Source organism: Nannizzia gypsea, genomic scaffold, assembly GCF_000150975.2.
Source record: "Nannizzia gypsea CBS 118893 supercont1.6 genomic scaffold, whole genome shotgun sequence".
Lineage (NCBI taxonomy): Eukaryota > Fungi > Ascomycota > Eurotiomycetes > Onygenales > Arthrodermataceae > Nannizzia > Nannizzia gypsea.
In genome coordinates this window covers 1,528,081-1,547,845 of record NW_003345196.1, presented here as the reverse complement: position 1 = coordinate 1,547,845, position 19,765 = coordinate 1,528,081, and the positions used below count along the sequence as shown (strand labels likewise).

Genomic DNA, 19,765 nt, shown 5'->3' with positions numbered 1-19,765 from the left:
TCCCCTTGCGACAGCTGTTGGCGGTGATCTGTCGGCTTTTAGTGCGAGTCGCAGTTTATAAGATTTTTTTTATGTTTTTTATTTTATGTTTTTTGGCTTCCATTGATAAAGCAAAGGCCATGTTTGCATGTAACTGATGCAAAACCGCCAAGCCTTAAATGCATGGTCGCTGTGACGCTTCATCAAACGACAAACAAGCAAAACCAACAGGCAGACATCGTCAAGAGGTGAGTATAGACTCCGTGCAACGACCTACAAGCGAAGAAAGAGGAAATGTATTCCCAGAGGCCACTATCGTATGCGCCAACGCCATACAGCTATACCCCAAACACAGCGCTATCAGCCACCATCAGCTTGGATGAGGTGAGGAGCGATTCCTATCGTCGCCAGATGATTTACTAACAGCAGCAGGAAGTCAAACCGTTTTCCTCGCCCGCAGAGAGAGATTTGTACGAGTCACTAGCAGAAACATATAGCATTATTATAACGCTAGACGGGTTGGAGAAAGCATACATTAAGGATGCGGTCACTGAATCAGAGTATACGGAGACGTGCGCCAGGCTGCTAAAACAGTATAGATCCATCCTCAGCGATGATACTGTGGCTGCCGAATTCGTCGACTTGGACACGTTCAAACGTGCCTGGGAGGTATGCTATACTTATCACCCCAAGCCATATGACGCCGGTCTAACAACGGTATCTAGATGGAGTGTCCTCGCGCCACTGAGAGACTCCGCATTGGCCTTCCTGCAACCGTCGAACAACCCTCTCATGCAATCTCTCAAAATACAACGGCAGGGCCATTAGCCTCAGGGAGTCTTATACTTACTGCCACTGAGAATTTCATAACTTTTCTCGATGCACTGAAGCTCAGTTAGCTGATTTCGGGAGCACTGTTCACAAGGACTCTGACTATGCTAGACGTGGAGATCCCATCCGAACAGGATTTTGAAAATAGGGGAAAGATAATCCAATGGCTTATCACGCTGAATCAAATGAGAGCAACGGAAGAGCTCAGCGAAGAGCAAGCTAGGGAGTTGGCATTCGAAATAGAGCAGGCGTACCAGGGATTCAAAGCAACGCTAAACTGATCTAAGCTAAACCTAACACTTTATACCCGGCAACCTTTTAGTTCTTGGATAGGACATTCCATTTCCTTGTAAGGTGAGTGTACTCATTCAGGCTTTGTCCCCTTTTTCCGTCCAGAAGGGTCGGAACAGAGGAGCCGTCAGATATGCTCCTATAGAAGTACACACCCTTCGTTCCCCGTATAACCCCGCCGCTCATAACCATATTTACTATCACTACCCCGCAAATGTACCCTAATAACCAGAACCAGGTAAAAGGAAGCTAGTGGGGGGTGTAATTAGAAGTGGGTACAAGATACAGTGGACGCCGGAGGATTTCGATCATTTATCGCATTTGATATAGGTAATGGTGATTTGGTGATTTGGATACTTGGATCCAATGTAGCTGGATACTGTTGAGTGGAAACTCTTATCGTTTATAACTTCAAGGGCCATTCATCACTGGTCGTACATACAAATAAGAGAGACCCATCAATCCTCATCACTAATGCGTAATGTTGTCAACTTAGCACGCATGCCACCCATTCTCAACAGGGCAGCCATCCAGATTGCTTGCTTGATTCCCAGGGAGCGTCCAATGTATTCGAAGCGGTTGACAGCCCAGTCCCGTAACGAGGTCGGAGCATACGGTAAATCTCCAGCAAGACACAACGGCCAAAGTAAAACGTACCCACCAACTGCTCTACCAATTCTCCCAACATTCGTGCCATCTTTTCTTTTCGTTTCGACGCTTCCTAGATCGTAAGGCACACTGGCACATATGTCAAATGCTGCCTGTAGTGCCGCTGTTTGACTTTGCTCGATTAGAAGGGGTAAGTTGTCATATTGAGCGTATAGAGGTGATGATGGCGAGAGCTTGACGGATGCCTCATCGATAATTTCCGTTATAAGGATACGGGCACCACGTATAGCGTTATATATATTTGGAACGAAAAGATCTGGATAGGCGTGGTAGTATTTTCCATAGATTTCGTCTGCCGGTGACGAGGGGGTGTCTCGTTCCAGTACTTCTAGTGTACTGAAAGGGTAGAATTCCCAAAGCTCAGCGTTAATAGAGGCAAAGTCTTTTTCCTGGGCAAAGGCTTGGGGTAATATATCTTCTGGTGAAACCAAGCTGCGATCCTCAATTTCGGCACGTAGATTGCACAGTTTGACCAGAAGTGTGGTCACATCTTCGAGGAGGCCTTCGGATTTGGGAAGGCAGCCTTGCTGTTCCCGTGGTATTCCTTCGAGAAATGGGGGCGCTCGCGATGAAGTCAATAGGCAGCTGGAAAGCTAAACGTTTGACAATTATTAGCTCCGAGAATATTTTACTGAAACGACCTAGGAGAACATGGACGTACGATTTGGCCACGAGCTTGCGAGAACATCCGAAAGTTCACAATGTCTTCGGGAGCTGGCTTGGCATTGATTTTAAGCAAAGCAAGGGCTCCTTCATGATGACTTCTCCAGCTACTGAGGGATCGGTTACTCCGACAGGTAATAACCTACTAGTGATTAGCCCTGCGCTTGTAGATCGTAGGGCTCTCTGAATGCTGAAATACCTCAAACATGCCTAGCAGCATGACAGTATCAAGGGCTGCTGGCTGCCTTGCCTTGACAGGGTCCCGCAACATTGTGTTCGTCAATGAGAGTGCATGGCCATATTGTTCTCGCGCCGCAATACGAAGATCAGCAGAGTAGTTTATGTTTGCTAATGTTGCCATTCCAACTGAGGCCATACATGCGATAACTGCCTCTGATGTCGCGGATTGAAGGCTATGAAGGTAACCAACCCGCCCAGAACTGGGGATGCATGGTACAACATAATTATACAGGAAGAAGCAGATGGCCTGCTGATTTAGGCTGATTGAGAGACTTCGTGAGATTTCCTCCGGGGTATTTGATGAGGTTAATGAAATTAGTTTTTTTGATGGAACGGTATCTGTTGAGCTTGAGGAAGGGCTGGAGCTTGAAGAAGGGCTTGAGCTTGCGGTTTTGCTATTTCTCTGCCTTGGAGTCTTTGTCGATGCTTTATGCGCTGTCTTCCGGGTCTCGTCACGAAACATCAGGTCCAGCTGGTTTCGATATCCGGTGCATACCCGACCACCTTTTGAGCACTGAAGGCATGATGGTTCAGTTTGGTCGCACTATAAATGCATTAGAACATTCTTGTCTATCTGCGTGGGTAGATACTCGGCTACAGAGTTAGGCAGCCGAGTATTTATGGAGTAGCACCTTGATTTTGCGACGTCGGCATTCATTGCAGCCCTTGCTTGGTTTTCCACAATATACCATTTTCAAAAATAACTAGAAGAGCCGTATCCCCTGGTAGAAATAGAAAGAAAAAGAGGATTGAAAGACCAAGTTGGTTGAGTGTTTCAATCGAGATTTATGCGGGGGCGATCAAGCCGACAGCCCAACTTGATACAAACACTCTTAGCTTTAGCCTTCAGAAGGCGAAAACTTTGTCTGGGGCTGAAAAGCTTAGGCTGGACGACATCTCAACCTGCAGGACGACCAGTTTGCCTGCTTGAAAGGCCCAAGTTTCCGCAGAATCCAGCATGAGGCTCACGTCTCGTATTCGACGAGTCATCCTGGACTTTGTTTTGATATGAAGTTCAGCTTAAAGTTGCTGCGCCATGGCGACTAGTGAGCGGGCTGATTATATAAGCACACCCTGTCGACTACAAGGGATGGAAGGAAGACGAGTCTGGAGAAGGTAAACAGAAGGAAAGATTTCTGGTAAAGAAGGCAATTGTGCGAGGATCTAACAGGCTATGTTATCGTATTTCAGTGGTTGACCACAGGATGCGACAAAGTATTAGAAAACACAGTTCTTATGCATTGAGCAAGGAGGCACCCTGGTAATCCAACTAGAGACAGTTGCCAACCGATTAAACAACTACTCGGAATGCGGCTCGTCGAGTACAACTGTTGAGAATCCATCTTCCCGCGATTCGACTTCAGACTGTGGCTCCTGTGTTGGGACAAATTCGGGGGCATCTCCACGGAGCCTGGAAGGTTCGTTGACAGGCTGAGGCCGGCCAGAGTCGTTTCTACAATGGACATACTGTGATTGGTTCCCCTCCCAGGTGCTCATTTCATGGATACCAGGCTATGTGAGGATATTAGTTAAATGTTTGAAATCTAGCAAGATCTAGAAAGAATATTACATACTATTGGGTCCCAGCTGCCGTTCATACATGGAGGAGGATGACCTTGGTAGCCATATGCTGGATAGGCATCTGGTACTGGCGACCAATACGCCTGGTTAAGGCTGGCCACGTCTCGTGCCGACGCGTACACCACTCTATTTGGAGGACCAAACCATTGAGGGTCGGCATTATTGGTCACTGTCCATGGAGCCATTGGATGATAAGGCTGCGGGCTGCACGCGGGATCATAGTGGCTGGGGTACCAAACAAGACCAGTTGCGGTATTTGGATCAGAATGCCCATAAGTATCTCCTTGGGCAGCGTTTGATGTGCTATCGCTACATAGTTTATCCTGCTATAGTATAGCATAGTTAGCCTAAGTACTAACGCAAATAAAAGAAGAAACCGACCTTTTGCTTGCTAAACTTCTTATATCTTCGCCCAATAAAGCCTTGTGTGCTTTTCTGTTTTTTACTTGCCTTTGATTTACCCGCCATGGCCACAAACTGCTATGTATGCAGGAGTAGTAAGAAAGCCACTTATTAGAAAGGGGCAAGGAGGTATAAGTGCAAAAAAGAGAAGGGTGCTTAAAGGCAAGAAGGTAGAGGGGTACTGGATATAAATACCGCGCCTGAGACTAGATAGGACTAAAAGTTCACCTGGGGCTCACGTGGTATAGCACTAGGAGCAGTCCTGTTACTATAGATAGGCTCTGTAGACCATGCAAATAGAAAGGATTTGTAACAACTGTCCTCCTTGTACTAGCACAAAGAAGAGCGCGTCCATAGGTATCATAGAGTACCTGTAATTCTGAATGAGACCAGATTAACCAAGCGTGAGGCTTAAGCTGATCGAGGGGATTGAATCCTGCGTGTTTTTATCCGAATTGACGAGAAACGGCGAGGACACACATCGGACAGGATTCATGAGAATCTGACTTCCTCTTCAAGTTGACATGGCAAATGGAGCCTTAGGAGCAGCCTCTTATTTAAAAATCAAATCATCATAAGTAAGGTGTTGCAATACATGAGGCCACCAGCCTGGTATTCCGCCAGTTGGTCTGCTTGCTGCTCCTTTTTGGGCTCTGGGAAAAGGACGAAAGTAAGAGTTTGATAATGCCAAGACTTCGATCTCCTTGAGACGAAGGTAAAAATAAGCATCAGACTTAGGGTATTATGTAATACAGACGATCAACGTATCATTGGCTCTACGATTTTCTTGGCATAGAAGAGCCGCCAACCTTGAGATATCAAAGTAAATTCGCGTGGCAATAAGCTCACTCAGTGACTGATTAAGAGTGAGAGAATCTAACACATTTTGGGTTTTATATATATTAATTATATATGAATTTGCGACAAAAGTAAATTCTATAACAGGGAAAGCGCCCATTGGGGCATTCATAACATATATGAAAAAGCATAGGAATCTATCTGACGGAAAAGAGCAAACGGAATAAATTAAACGAATGACGGGTCAAAAAACGAAAATAATAATGAGCTATGGGTCAAGGCAGCTGTAAATCAGACAGCTGATATTTGAAGGTGCGGTGCGTATGTGCGCTCTGCCGGTCAATAGCCTCGCTCCAGCTCGTCAAGGGTATACGTTGCATATGTTGAATATAGGGATTGACCGATGGGTGGCACAGTATGTTGCTTATGGCGCGCGGCTTTGAATTGTGCTGCTTAACGGCGCTGCCACAAACCAATAGAAGAGCGTTAGCATTACTACTATTTACTTTAACGTAGTGAGGAACCCACTGGAGAAGCCTTAAGCACGACCGAGCCAGGAACCGCATTTCTCACAAGTCCGTGCATCTTTAGTGTTGTCAAACTTGCACTGAGGGTTAGGGCATGTATTAGGCGTCGTGAATATCCGAATGGGGAACGGTTGAAGCTTTAGGTAGAAGGTGTAACTTCGTCTGGTTAATATGAATTGTAATGACTTTGTAGCAGTCTCGTAGGCTGATGATTGACTTGGGATTGAATGATGGGGAAAATGTAGATAACTTGCAAAACCTAGCTGCCCTTTATATATTGGTGAAAATAATATTCTTTAGAACGTATTCTGTTCTCTCGAATATGCCATGGTGTTGCTGCCTGCGATAGCCCGACCACATGAAGGTATAAGCCTCTCAGTAAAGTGAACTGAAGTATTTAGATGGATGTCATTGCATAAATTTTCAATAGACATGGCATTATTTTGAAAAAATACTTCATGTAGCTGGCATTCTGGGCTACCAATTTAGAGAGTTAAGGTACGGCTCGCCCGGCATGAGACACTGCTCCCGAAGTGAGGCTCTAGAAAATAATAGCGCATAGACTAAGATGACGGGTATGTGGCATGTGCCCACTTGACACAGAAAGAAAGTAGTTTAGCCTCCTTAACTGCCATCGAGAATATTCTGCGGGCCTATAGTTCAAGAATATGATCTTGGAGACATTTTCTTTATGCATTGGCATAATCAAGGGTATCACTCGAGACTTGGAGAATTATTTTTCCTTTTCATTTACCTTTTTCAATGATCTACCTAGCCTTGTTGCTTTCCTGTCACTCCTAATACATCGGAAAATCGGTGTCTTGAATAGGGGTACCTAAGAGCAGCGAATTAACTAGCTATCAGCGAAGGGAAGGTAATATCACGGTTGGGCTTGAAACAGCCGTTCTACTCTACCGTGAGTTTCTTTTCCCCTGTCGAGATCTTGGCGTGAAGAGGCTAGCCATCAAAAGTGCTAGGATATATGCATTAGCCCTAGCCTTGGTCCAGTATTGGTTGGTGCAAAGTAGAGGTTCGTGAAAAGCGCCTCACAACCCCTCTCCAAACAGGTCAGCGGCGTATCAATCTATAGTTACTGGTTAACCAATAGTTAGGCGCGAAGCTTTAAATGGTTTTAAGCCGCAATAACAGGGTTTCTGCTAGTGGTTCGCATTTTGCGGCACAGCAATTCTATAAAGCGGGCTGATGTTTCCCTGCCAGGTGACAACTCAGCCATCGTCCCTCTCCTCATCACAAATTCATCAAGATACTCAAGTAACCGCCTACCCTCGTTCGATATGAAGCCCGTTGATACCACCAAAGAGGACCCTACGCCGTGCCCAACTTGCGGGTGGTCTGATTTACGGCGGAGCAGATGCAGCCACACAAGTCAGGTCAAGCTCGTCAATGCAGTGAGCAACCGGGCCTGGTGGAATGTCGGGAGTGACATGATCCTGAAAGAGGATCCGCACGACAAGTGGCAGACGTCAGAAGTTGCCAACCTCGAATTTGTCCAAGAGAACACCACAATCCCTGTTCCGACGATTGCCAAGGACTGGGTTCAGAGTGACAACCGCCATTTCCTTCTCATGGAGCGTATTCCAGGCGAAACTATGGACAAACTGTACCATAAGCTATCCACTGAGGAGATGGAGGGTATTGCCGAACAAGTGGCTGAGTTTATTCAACAGCTTAGGCCACTGCAGTCCCCCGAAATTTGTGGCATTGGAGGCACGCCGCTGCACAATGGCTGGGTTTTCCTTAACAACATGGAGCCCGCTGGCCCATTCTCGTCTGATGAGGAGCTTTGGGACTTCATGAAAGACGGCTTAGCCAGGCTCCCAACGAAGGCGGTTGAGAATCTTCGAAAGCGAATGCCACCCTGCAAGCCATATACCTGGACGTAGGTTGACCTGGATCCGGAGAACATCGTGATTAAGGATGGAAAAGTGACTGGGATCCTAGACTGGGAGTTTTCTGGGTATTATCCTGTCTGGTGGCAGTACGTAGCTGCCGGGAAAGGGAGTCCAGAAGAGGTAAAATGGCTAGAAATTATGGAAAGGAAGATTAAGGATCCATACCCGGAAGCAAGACAATGGCATAAGGACCTTCGTCACCTGAGCTTCTACCTAGACTTGACTGAAGATGGCAAAAAAACTTTGGAAAGGCTGATGGCAGACGGCGAATGAGCGTAGCGCTGCACATCTTTGTCTATCATAAGTATACTTATAGTAAAGTTGAGGAGCAGGACCGGATGCATGAGGGAAATCATCTAAGAAACAAAAAAAAAAAGAGCCGAAGGGGGATGATGGCTCAGTGTCATTTAACAGTGATGTTGGTAGAGGAAAACCAAGTGAGTGAACAAAGCTGTGCATTTAGTCTATTCTTATTTCGCTCGTTAAACAAGTCTATCGAAATCCAAGGTCTATTGTGCTTTTTCGTCAAATCATCGTTAGATATCGCGTTAGTCTATGGGTGTGATTTCCAGGCCCAGACTGACCACCAGCAGCGGACCTCAACTGGTGATCCGTCTTTTGCTGCCCAGTCGTCGTAGCCAATCTCTTCCCCTTCTTCAAGAATATATAAACCGATATGGTCCAGTCTTTTCTTGAGCTCGTGTACCTGTGGTAGGTATACTTCTCGCAGCGGTAGTTCCAAAACGAGCCTTGACGAACTGTTGGAAGAGATATGCACTTCTATAGCCCGAGCGAGCCACCTGGGATGGTCTGAAGAATATAGGGGATCTGCAACGAGAATTATATCGTACTTTCCAGTACTTTGTAAAGAGACTCCAGACTGGAGGGACCAGTCTAGCACGCCAGTGGTGATACTTGACTTGACCTTGGAAATGAGGTCACCATTCAAAGAAATATTGTGCGTAAGATTAGGCACAATCGCGGGCAAATCAGTAAGATGAACTGTAGCTGCAGCACTCCATACTGCAGCAAAAGATATACCAACAAGACCAGTACCTGCTCCAAGCTCGAGGGTCCGTAGAGGGAGATTCTGATCTTTTGAGGTAGGGACCAAGCCGGATGAATAGAAAATGTGGAGCCTCTGGGATAGCATGTATGACGAGACCCAAGTTTTATTTCCCAGGTTGTCGGATGTCAGGGATGGCTCATGCAATGTGACCTGAAACTCGGAATCAGTGTTCATTGGGATTGTGAATTCTCGAGACATGGAGGGCATGGCTACAAAATCAAGCTATCAGACTCAAAGCCCTTTTTATAGAGGACAGGGCAAAGCAGAGGCCATACCATTTCTACCAGCCCGTTGGCAGAGCCTGGAGCTTGCAGTGTCCCATATCTTTTCCTTTAGAGTATCACACTCAATCCAAGCCAAGGGGCTACCGATTATCGAAGTGAGGTATCTGCAAATATCACCATCCTGGAGATTTGTAGTCTTTTGATTGGAACGCTGAGAAAATGTATGCGGACGTATGGTTAACAGGTCTAAAGTCTGGAGTATATCATCTGCGGGGGGTTTGGTGTAGAGCTGGGGAAGGTCGAAAACTGCGACAGGGATGTTAGTTTGGATGAGAGTAAATCGTAATGATGTTAAGAATAAGCAGTTATTACCGTGAACAGGGTGGCTCTCGGGGCCTCTCATCCTTGGAGTAAGGGGGTACACAAAGCCCTGTGGCCTTTTCGTTGTTGCACCAGCGGTCTGCAATCAAACCGTTCAATCTTCAATTCAATGTCAATATTTTTTTGTTTTCAGTTAAGGTTAGATTACGTGAAATATGACTAGTAATATCTTCTAACCTTAAACAGATTAAGGTAATCACGTGAAGCTCCTATTATTAGGTCCCCCAAATTACCCAAAACACTGCCTCTCATTCAATACCGTAATCAAACTCTACATCCTCACTTTCTTAATAAGTGTTGTATACCAGTGCCTTGCGCCGGCTCAAACCAAGATTTATGAAGCCATTTACTGCTGCCATCACTATACTGCCCTGGGGCTCTCTTGTGAGCATACAGTCATACCGGAACACCGGTGTAAAATACCACCTATACAGCGGGAATTGTCAGCGTTGAAGGGATGGCAGGAATTTTTTGATAGCATCCAAGTATCCTTCTTACCATCCCCCTGGGTGTATGGGCAGATAACCACGGCAGAAGACAGCTCTTCATTCTTAGCGTCACCTTGCTGATAGGGCAGCAGACCTGGATCACTGTGGTTACACTGTGTCCTCGAATGCTTCCTCTGAAGCTGATCTGGGTTGATGCGGCTTTTAACATCTTCGCTGGTGGGCGGACAGTTGCTGAGATGTTGGTTTCAGTACGTGGACGTACATCATATATCTGTTATCCTACCTATGGAGAGGTATTGTCTGTAGGCAAAGAGCTTACATATCTTACAGTGTATCATCACTGATGCCACTCCTAGGGAAGACCTGTACGCATCCATGTAACATACACGTTGACCATACCAATGCTGATTTGAGCTTGGTCGATTGTTTTCTTTCGACTCTATGCTCTTAGCCAGCTGAGCATAGTGATTGGACCAACAGTTGCAGCTGGATTGATTCAATTCAACCCCTGGGTTGCAATAATCTGTGACCTCGTTCTCCAAGCTGTCTGCATTCCAATTGAAGTGACCATAACAGAGACGTTTTTCCCGCATTCAGCATGTAGTGAACGTCGCGACCACCCGAATACAGATCATTTTCCCAAGGGCATAAGGAAGACCTTGTATAGCATCCGAAGTCAGGTACTTTTAGCCTTGAGTGTTTTTAAAGACCTATGGGCTGACTGGCAACTTTTATTCTTGGTCGGGCTCTGCCCCTTTCGCATGATAATGGGTGTCATGTCCGACTTGATCCAGCGCTATGTCTCGAATCGATATAACTGGACTCTAGCAAATTCAACTCTCCTTTATTTTCTCCAGGGAATGGTGTCAACACTTGTTTTGCTCCTGCTACCCCTATTAATCACAAGTGTTATGGAGAAGAGACTCAGGCTCAGCGGAGTTGAAACAATGTCATTGTCTACCGTGTTTCGTCGGGTTTACTTGCATCCGGTTATGCGATCCAGGGGTTTTCTCCCGTCATATCCCTTTTCATCGTCGGGATGGTTGTTGAGAGTCTCGGACTGGGGTTTGGACCAGCAACCAGGGCTTTAACTGGTTCAATAATAGACCGCAAGTATAACGCACGGGTATTCCCTGTTATCACAATTATGGAAACATTTTCTAGGATGATTTTATACCCGGTCACGGCAGTTTTCTTCAATATAGGTCTGAATCGAGGTGGGCTGTGGCTTGGTCTGCCTTTTGATGTTACTGCAGGAGTGGCACTCCTTACACTCATGTCTCTTTCTATCATCAAATTCAGCTCTGGATGAGACTTAATAGAAGATAAAACAAGAAACTCAAACATCATATGTTGCTCTATCCCCACACTTTTTTAAGCATCATTTCTGGTACCCCCTTTCCACATCTTTTTGAATATAGAATCTTGGGTGAGCAAGTCTCGCGGGCTCCCAGACTCAACAATGCGGCCTCTATCAAGCACCATCACTTTATCAAAATCCATAATTGTGTTCAGCCTATGGGCGATGGCAATGACAGTGCATAGTTTAAACTCTTCTCGAACAATCTTCTGCATCAGCTCGTCTGTAGCTTGGTCGACGCTGCTTGGTGTTAGCCAACAGTCTTAAGGCACATCATGCTCGATATAAGTCTTACTTGCTTGTAATTTCATCAAGTAAAACAATCCTTGACTTTCGAAGAATAGCACCTGCAAGACAAAATAACTGGCGCTGGCCATGGCTCAAGGTGTTTGGCTGGAATTCGGTATCGATACCACCTTGCGCGCTTATCGCATCAAAGAGAAGGGCTTTTTTCAGCGCATTTATAACTTCGTTGTCGGAATATCGGTTATTAGGGTCCAGATTAGAACGAACTGTACCAGGGGTAAAGACAAGTTCTTGCGATATCATATTAAAACGGCTGCGGATGATGTTGCGGGGCAGGCTGGCCAAGTTGAGGCCATCCACTGCAAGGGAGCCATCTTGAATTTCAAGAAGACGTAATAGGAGCAAAAGAAGAGACGATTTACCGCTAAATAAGAGCGAGTCAGTTGCGTTATATAGTTAATCCTTGCGGGCTGTAGTACCTTCCGCTTCTACCACATATACCGATCTTCTGCCCTTCCTCTATGGTTATGTTCAAATTGCTAAGGGCTGGAAATTCGGGACGTGATCTATGATGAGTTAGAGGCAAGAAACCTTGATACCTTTAACTTAGGAATCACTTACTCGTAGTATGCAGTAATGTTGTTGATATCAACCCTTCCACGATGCGGCCAGTCCAATGGAGGCTCGATAACTTCGCTAGACTTGTGTTCCGAAGGGGTACAATTCGTAAAGTGTTTGATTCTGCTAACGGATCCAATGCTAGTCTCCAAAGCAGTCCATGCTATGATAATCGACGTAAGTATCAAATTCAAAGATAGCACTTGGGTTAGAGCTACACCAGTGAGTCCACCGCTTGCCTTGAGTATCACTGCTAGGGTAACCACTATGACTGCGAGAAAGGCAACAATTACGTCGAGAACGAATGTAAGCCAGCGCTGAATCATATAGAGTAGGTATAGTGGTTTCTGAGATTCATCAAGTAGCCTGTGGTTCATTTCCAATGCTTGAGTTGTCCATCCAAAAGCTCTAAGTGTGGATAGTCCATTTAATGTCTCCAAGAAGCTTGAGTATAATGGGCTTTTTGCTTCGAGTTCCAACAATCTGAGCTGACGGGAGGTACGTAGATAGAAATTTTGCATCGTGTATAATACCGGAACAATAATTATAAAGGCAAATCCCACCCATGGTGACGAAATGATGATTAATATTACTTGACCAAGCGCCAGGAACACGGTTAACAGCCAGTTTAATAATGCCATAGGCAGCTCGTTATCAACAAGTTGGATGTCCTGGGAGAAACGGTTGATAGTAACACCGATATCTGTTGAACCAAAAAACGATAAGGGGGCATTTACCACAACGGCAAGGATATCTTTGTGCAAGTTTGACCCAGCTCTGCTGACGAAACGGATGAGGGTATGGTATGCCACTCCAAGCAATAGGAGAAGGGCTGAAATTTGAAGACCTGTGTAGACGGCCCAGTAGCCAAGATCGTCCAGTCTTCCTAGGCGAGAAGTATTTGTAGAATCCACCCAGATCCGTAGCCAGTACGTGGGAAAGTTGTATAGAGTGGTATAAAATATTACCAGTGCCAATAGAAGTAATGATGTCCAGGTTCCGGCAGCCCTGAAGTAATAACCGTAGATTCTAAAATCCCTTGGAGCTCGGGTTGGTACACTGTTTTCAGATCTTTCATTATTCGTATGAGGTTCCAGATGTTTTATGGGAGCTTGATCAGCACTAAGAACGGTTTTTCCCGGGACATTCTCTGTGATTGCAAGGTTCCCAATATAGCCAACTTGAAAACGAAGTGATTGGAAGCTCCCTTGCTGGGCTACTTGGCCGGATTCGTTGAGAACAATAACGTGATCCGCAAAAGGAAGAAACTCAGTGGCATGTGTTGCAAGAATCACCGTGATACCTCTTTGCCGTGCAAGCCCCGTTGGGCCGATGACCTCCCGAACGATGTGGGTCGCCCCTGTAGGATCGAGTCCACTGAGCACATCATCGTATAGCAGGATTGGTTTCAAAGCGTAAAGCGACCTAGCAATTGCAATCTTCTGCTTCTGTCCACCACTCAAGTTGATTCCATCACTGCCAACCATGGTTTCATGTCCGTTGGACATAGTGTTGATATCAGCCATAAGTGCACAAGCTTCAACAACCGTATTATACCAACTAGGCTGGAAGACCGAGCATCCTATGATGTTCTGCTGTATTGTCCCATTGGTTAGATGGGGCGTTTGACAACAGAAACCAATATCTTTTGTACTAGCAAATATCTCAACTTTGCCTCTTGATTTCGGTGTCTCTCCAAGCAAAGCATGGCATAAAGTAGATTTTCCACATGCAACAGGTCCCACTACAAAGGTACTTTTCCCTCGAGGGATAGCGATGTTGATTCCGCGAAGAACATCATTGTTATTCTTCCATCCAAAGAACCCATTTGTTACTTTGACGATTGAATCATTAAGATGCAATGGCTTTTCACAAGTTCTGTCCTGCAGTTCATCCGATAGGGTTGGAAAGTGCCTTGTATCCACTCGGGATTTTGTTGATAAGAACTTATCAATGCGTGAGGATGATCCGAAGGAGGCGAGTAGCGGGGGCAGATCGAGAAGTGTTTGGCTGAGTGACTGAGCCAAAATCAACAACAGCGATAAAGATGTGAATGCTCTTGAGGCATCAAACGACTGTCCATTTCCCTTCGCTTTCAGGATGAATAGCAAGAATGTAAGCGGTGGTGATATGAACTGCGGGACATAACCTAGACCAGTGGTCCATACTAAAAGCATTCTAAACCGGTTGGCTAGCGTAATCTCTTGCAATCGGGTATTTTGAATTACTGAGGATAGTGTCTCGGTCAGGCCTCGCATCTTTAGTGGTTTGATTGAAGATAGCATGTTTGAGACAGTTCCAATTCGAAGTTGGGAAACTCTTGTCCAAGTTGTCTGGTAAACATCAGACGAACGGCTTGCCCATATTGACAACACAGAGGATAGTATTGCAATAACAAGAGGTACCACGAAGGCTATCCCAAGTTGTCTCTCCAGGAGAAACGCTAAGAATCCAGCTTGAATAGCATTTGCCCAGAACTCGTGAAAGCTCCGTAGCCCGAAGATGATCCGCTCGACATCAGTACTCATTAATGTCACTGCTGCCTTTGGGTCCTCCACAGAATGGGTATTCAATTGTAGTGTTTTCCCACCAATAGCCGACACTAGGCAACCACGGATCATAGTGAGTACTCGGTAGTGGTAATACCAGTAAAACCCGGTGGAGACAGCGATTCCAAGGTATACAAAAGCGTATGCCCCAATTAAGCCGTAGCCTATGTCTTTATCTTTTGAACTTGAGGGTTCGGCCAGGTAGTCCAGGAGCTTGTTTAGTAAAATGGGCTGGCAGACTGTCAGCCCTATTAAGATTGACCTTGGGAGAATCACCATTATAATGGGCCACTTCAGAGTGATAGTAAGGGCTCTCATAATAGCATATCTCTGATTCTTCTCGTTGAATTTCTCCCAGATGGTCAGGAAAGGAGAACTAAGAGAATCAGCATCCATTCCTTGGGCCAAACAGTAAAGATCCTTTGGAAGCAACGTGGATCTAGCCCCGTTCAGTAGCAGGAGGTTAAGCCAGAAAAATATACCACGGTTAAGTATGCTGCTAGTATCTTCTGGGCCATAAGGGACACAAACAGGTCGCTGGATATACTTAGCCTTTTCCCATGATTCCAAGCCTAGAATAAAAGCCTTCATTGCTGTTGATGTAATGGATAACACCGATAAGACTGAATAAGGCTTTATTAAGAACAGGGTACGCGTCCGTGTTACGTCAAAGATCATGGAAAAGAAGAGGTATATAAGAAGAGTGGAAGACGGTTTGATATTTCGCCCATGCTCAAAATATGAGAGCAGCAACAGGATTGCGAAAGTAACAAGTGACAGTGCTGCTGCGGAAATGGATGACCAAGACCTCAGCGTATCATGAATGCTCCAGCTTGCCAATAATGCTACCTGCAGCATTCCATACACCAAATGAGCTAAGAAAGGGGCGTCAGCTGGAGATACCGAATATTTGATATAACCGACTAGTTACCCGAATACCAGGGTAAAAATGGCATGAATATGAGGAGACTGACCACCAGCCTTGAAAAGTTGGAATCTGCGAGCTAATACCAGTTTAATTTGGCCCTGAAGATATATAAGCCGCCCAAAACCAGCAGCCAAAAGGAGGAATGACGGAATCATTGATAGAATAGCATTTTCAAAAAGTAAAGTAAAGTCCCAACCCCGATAGCAGTCGTTGGTAATTGGGCCAAAGGAATTATCCTCACACGTGCCATGCATGACGGGCTATTGACCTGCGCTTTGCTTTGAGTCTAGGAGAACTGTGGTGTTCAATTAAGGTGTATGGATATCGTTAAACTGCATGGACATTTGTGCAGAGTAGAGGTGGTTAAAGCTATGTGTACGCGGAAGGAGTAGTTAACTAAGTAAGACCCAGATTGATGATCATCAATAAAATTTTCCTCGCAGATTGGCACCGACACTGAGCCCGGCGACTAAGTAATTTGATCCACAAACCAATCTATCTTGCAATTGGCAAATGGACAAGGAAAAGAGAAGTCACCCGACATTACATCGGTGCCAGAATCCACCGTGTATTCAATGTTAGCTGCGATGTAACATCGGTTGCCCAACAAGCCAGGATAATTTGCAGTACACGGAGCAGTTCCAAGGCAGAATGCTTGTATTCCTGTACACCCGTTGCTTTAGTGTATTTTGACAAGTTTCGTGCTTCGATAGCAGTGTTGCTAAAGAATGTTGCCAACAAATTGGTGGCGAATAGGAATGATCACCAAAATGACCAGACAAGGGTGAGCCTGGCGGGGAGGGGGGATGAGAGCCTGCGGCGTGAGGGGAAAGCGGCTGCCCATGTATAATGCATTGTCAGCGAAAAGCAATAACAGATTTCCGCATACGCATTATGTTACCATGAGAAACACGGCTATACAAGGAAACGTAGATTACTTCAAATATCGAGAGCTAAGCCCTGTCCGGCTTCCCGAATAAAGCCCATATGTTCCTGCCATATGAAAGAGAAGTAGCCGTGTATCCTAGAGGGATATCTTCAGCTTCCAGACAAGCTTTCGTACCGGTAGTTAGTTAGAAAGTAATCCAAAGAAAAATGAAGTATACGACCCGCGCCTGGTGGGTTTACATACCAGATTAGAGCAGGGGAGGTAAAATTAACTATTTATCAACACGCCAATACTCGTACAAGCATCGTGCTGTGTCTCCCGTAATTAAAGAACTGCATACACTAGCAGCAATAAAGCCTGTCGCAACGCAGATGCACGCATAAATCCTATTCAATAGAGTTTCCAACGCTGTCGCTGCGGCTCGGAGTTGGAGTGTAAAGTCAATTCGTTGAGACTTGGCTGCAGCAGGGACACCTAATTTGGTATAGCGCATGGCACGAAACTCCTGCCACCAGACAATGTTGTGGTACCTCGCGTCTATAAAGCTTCGGTGGGAGTCCAAGAAAGCTTGTTAGAACAATAAGGAAACACGAACAAACTTACTTTGTGTTGCGACTTTGATTCGTTTATCCCGACACACAGTTCAGATATCCGGAATTACCAGCTTGCCATCATGCCGTTCCTAACGGATGAAAGGAACGGACTACTGGAGGGCACTCAGGGAGGCTGAGATTTTGATATAGGAAGAATGGAGAGTGTCTATAGGCAAATCACTGCATCTCTGCAGGTCGGCCGGGAAAGAATACAGGACGTAAACCCGTGTACCTCTATGCAGAGAGGCCTTAATCGGCCTTTCAGCTGCGGGTTCTGGAGCCTATATCAAACGGGTCGTCTTGTCCCTGGCCGTTGAGAATATGGCCCTATCAACAGCCACTTTGTCTAAGACCGAATAGTTCAGTGCGATAGCGTGGACGTTCTCCAAGCGGTTCTCCAAGACCCAATTTAGTGGGACCAAACAAGCTCTCTGGAGGGCCATTTGGAGAAGGCGATGGCGGAAAGATAGGGTATTTGTGATCGCTTAGTGCGTTATACAATCATCAACAGCAAAAGCACACCGCGTTGGTTCGTTTGGACCATTCACCATGCATTATACGATGGTTGGTCGTTTCAGACGATGGCTGAAAAAGTCGCACGCATCTACTGCGGCTGCGATATCGAAAAAACACTCAATACAAAGACTTTTGTTAAACACATAATAGTGAAGAATTCGAAAGGGGATAAAGCATATTGGAAGTCAGCGCTTGCAGGTACAATGGACAAGAATTTCCCACAACTCCCGGTGGAGCAGCGTTGCCCCACTACATAAAGTAGCCAGTATTAGTAGGACCGCACTACTACAAATAGCTAAATGGTATGGCAACTCAGTTAGCGGTCTGCCTCATCGGAAAGCTCGGTACCGGGATCAGGGGGCTGGTGGCTCCCCTGTGCTTCGAAAAATCCGTCTGGATGCCTGTGGTGAGGTTAGCGATCATGAAAGCAGGTGCAGCATCTGTCGCCTTGGATACTACAATACCCATGGGGTGACTGAAGAGTCTATTCTAACTTAGCTGGCCTGAAGCTGATTGTCGCGTCGCGAAAGAACAAGCAGATGGCAGAGGTGCCGGGGACAACAAAACGACTGTGGTTGTGGTTCACGAGCGGAGGCCAAGCGCTTAATTTAAGCGCAATTGCCAAGACTCGCTTATTACCAAGCACGGATCCCTCCGAGACGCTCATGGTGTTATTCACCTCGGGTAGCACCGGTTTGCCCAAAGGCACCATTATCACACATTCATTGTTCGCAACTGCAATCAACCATCATAGGAAAGTTTTTGGAATTGGCCCTGGCGAGAGGGTCTATGATTTTACATCATATAGTTTCGATATTGCCTGGTTCAATGCATTGCAATCTTTATCTCACGGAGCCTGCCTATGCATTCCATCAGAGCAGGAAAGGAAAACGACCTCGAAGGATCAATATTGAGATTCAAGGCGACCATTATTCTTATTGCGCCATCTGTCGCACGACTAGCGTGTCGCTCTCGGAGGAGAACCTCAAAAATGGAGCGCTTTACAAAGCTGGCCAGCCCATGTTAGGAAATAGAGTGTCTACGAGACTGCAGAGTGTACAGTGGTGTCGGCAGCAACCGATCCTTATTTGTGGCTGCCCTCTTTGAAGATAATGGCTAACAAACATTATTTATCACAGCTCATCATCTTGTTATTGATTTTGTTCCGTGACGAATCACTTTCGAAGATTTTGAGAACCTATTAACGCACCAGCCACGAGTCGAACCAGGTTCAGCGTCATTTATGGAATGGTGCCGGTTGCAGAATGAATATGCATCCTCTTATTTAGAATCGAGCTTTGTGTTGCATTCCATGCCCAAGTACCCGTCTTTAGATTACTGGGGTTTGAGGAAGAAACAAGATGGCAAGGAGCTCTACACAAGGAAGCAATTCTTCCTGGATATCCCAACGAGCAAAGCAATTTTGGGTTCTTGTAGTGATAGACTACTTGTATGACCGCATGAACTAATGATGGCTACTCTTAGCTACTCACTTGCTCAAAATTTTCATGACAGAGAGCTCCTTCCCATTTTTACCGAGGGTCATGGACGGTTTGGTTGGTGAAATCAAGATATTGATTTATCGCAGACGGTAAGATGGTTCACCACAATATTTTTTGTCCCAATAGACATACGAGAAGGTGATGAGCTGCTTGATTTATGATCAAAACAAAGGACAGCATGTGACGCATTCCTTGCAAAGGGTGGTCCTACTTCTTGTCCAAATACCTGAATATTAACGGGAGACTGGCTTTCTACAATGACCCCATCGAAATCAACTTCAACTTCCTAGGACTTCTCCAATAACTCGAGAGTGAATCATCTCTGATAGAAACAATCCCTCTTCCGAAAAATTGCAAGCCTACTGAGATGGCTTCAATCAACACCGTGGATGTGTTTGATATAACCGTAATCATCGAGCGAAGCCAAATACAAGTGGACTTCAGTATGACAGCGAGGTGAAGCACAGTGATAGGATAGAGAAGTTGATTGAAACTTACCGCAAGGCGATAATTGATGATGTGATGAATATGGGATGAGAATATTCAT

At 45.6% G+C, this 19,765-nt stretch overlaps 7 protein-coding genes across 7 annotated transcripts; 3 read left to right on the top strand and 4 right to left on the bottom strand.

Annotated features, from left to right (window-relative positions):
- Positions 1–158: 158 nt before the first annotated feature.
- MGYG_07190 (hypothetical protein) lies at positions 159–1,091 on the top strand (the record flags this gene model as incomplete). Its single annotated transcript, XM_003171143.1, has 5 exons — positions 159–227; positions 265–363; positions 406–648; positions 705–873; positions 922–1,091. 5 exons carry the CDS (start codon positions 159–161, stop codon positions 1,089–1,091), a joined length of 750 nt encoding a protein of 249 aa, XP_003171191.1.
- Positions 1,092–1,559: 468 nt separating this feature from the next.
- Positions 1,560–3,365, bottom strand: MGYG_07189 (C6 zinc finger domain-containing protein; the record flags this gene model as incomplete). The annotated part of the gene is made up of 4 exons (XM_003171142.1): positions 1,560–2,363; positions 2,432–2,575; positions 2,633–3,217; positions 3,306–3,365. 4 exons carry the CDS (start codon positions 3,363–3,365, stop codon positions 1,560–1,562), a joined length of 1,593 nt encoding a protein of 530 aa, XP_003171190.1.
- A 607-nt stretch (positions 3,366–3,972) lies between these two features.
- MGYG_07188 (hypothetical protein) lies at positions 3,973–4,722 on the bottom strand (the record flags this gene model as incomplete). The annotated part of the gene is made up of 3 exons (XM_003171141.1): positions 3,973–4,185; positions 4,248–4,580; positions 4,636–4,722. The coding sequence occupies 3 exons, from the start codon at positions 4,720–4,722 to the stop codon at positions 3,973–3,975; spliced, it is 633 nt and encodes a 210-aa protein (XP_003171189.1).
- A 2,554-nt stretch (positions 4,723–7,276) lies between these two features.
- Positions 7,277–8,167, top strand: MGYG_07187 (protein kinase subdomain-containing protein; the record flags this gene model as incomplete). The annotated part of the gene is made up of 2 exons (XM_003171140.1): positions 7,277–7,831; positions 7,886–8,167. 2 exons carry the CDS (start codon positions 7,277–7,279, stop codon positions 8,165–8,167), a joined length of 837 nt encoding a protein of 278 aa, XP_003171188.1.
- Positions 8,168–8,447: 280 nt separating this feature from the next.
- MGYG_07186 (hypothetical protein) lies at positions 8,448–9,641 on the bottom strand (the record flags this gene model as incomplete). Its single annotated transcript, XM_003171139.1, has 3 exons — positions 9,560–9,641; positions 9,239–9,493; positions 8,448–9,172 (listed from the first exon to the last, which is right to left on the bottom strand). Exons 1-3 carry the CDS (start codon positions 9,588–9,590, stop codon positions 8,448–8,450), a joined length of 1,011 nt encoding a protein of 336 aa, XP_003171187.1. The 5' UTR covers positions 9,591–9,641.
- Positions 9,642–11,391: 1,750 nt separating this feature from the next.
- On the bottom strand, positions 11,392–15,972 carry MGYG_07185 (canalicular multispecific organic anion transporter 1; the record flags this gene model as incomplete). Its single annotated transcript, XM_003171138.1, has 5 exons — positions 11,392–11,617; positions 11,673–12,047; positions 12,103–12,189; positions 12,245–15,665; positions 15,765–15,972. The coding sequence occupies 5 exons, from the start codon at positions 15,970–15,972 to the stop codon at positions 11,392–11,394; spliced, it is 4,317 nt and encodes a 1,438-aa protein (XP_003171186.1).
- A 1,386-nt stretch (positions 15,973–17,358) lies between these two features.
- Positions 17,359–19,504, top strand: MGYG_07184 (hypothetical protein). The gene is made up of 4 exons (XM_003171137.1): positions 17,359–17,914; positions 18,033–18,127; positions 18,226–19,143; positions 19,202–19,504. The coding sequence occupies exons 1-3, from the start codon at positions 17,782–17,784 to the stop codon at positions 18,628–18,630; spliced, it is 633 nt and encodes a 210-aa protein (XP_003171185.1). The 5' UTR covers positions 17,359–17,781; the 3' UTR covers positions 18,631–19,143; positions 19,202–19,504.
- The last annotated feature ends 261 nt before the right edge of the window (positions 19,505–19,765 follow it).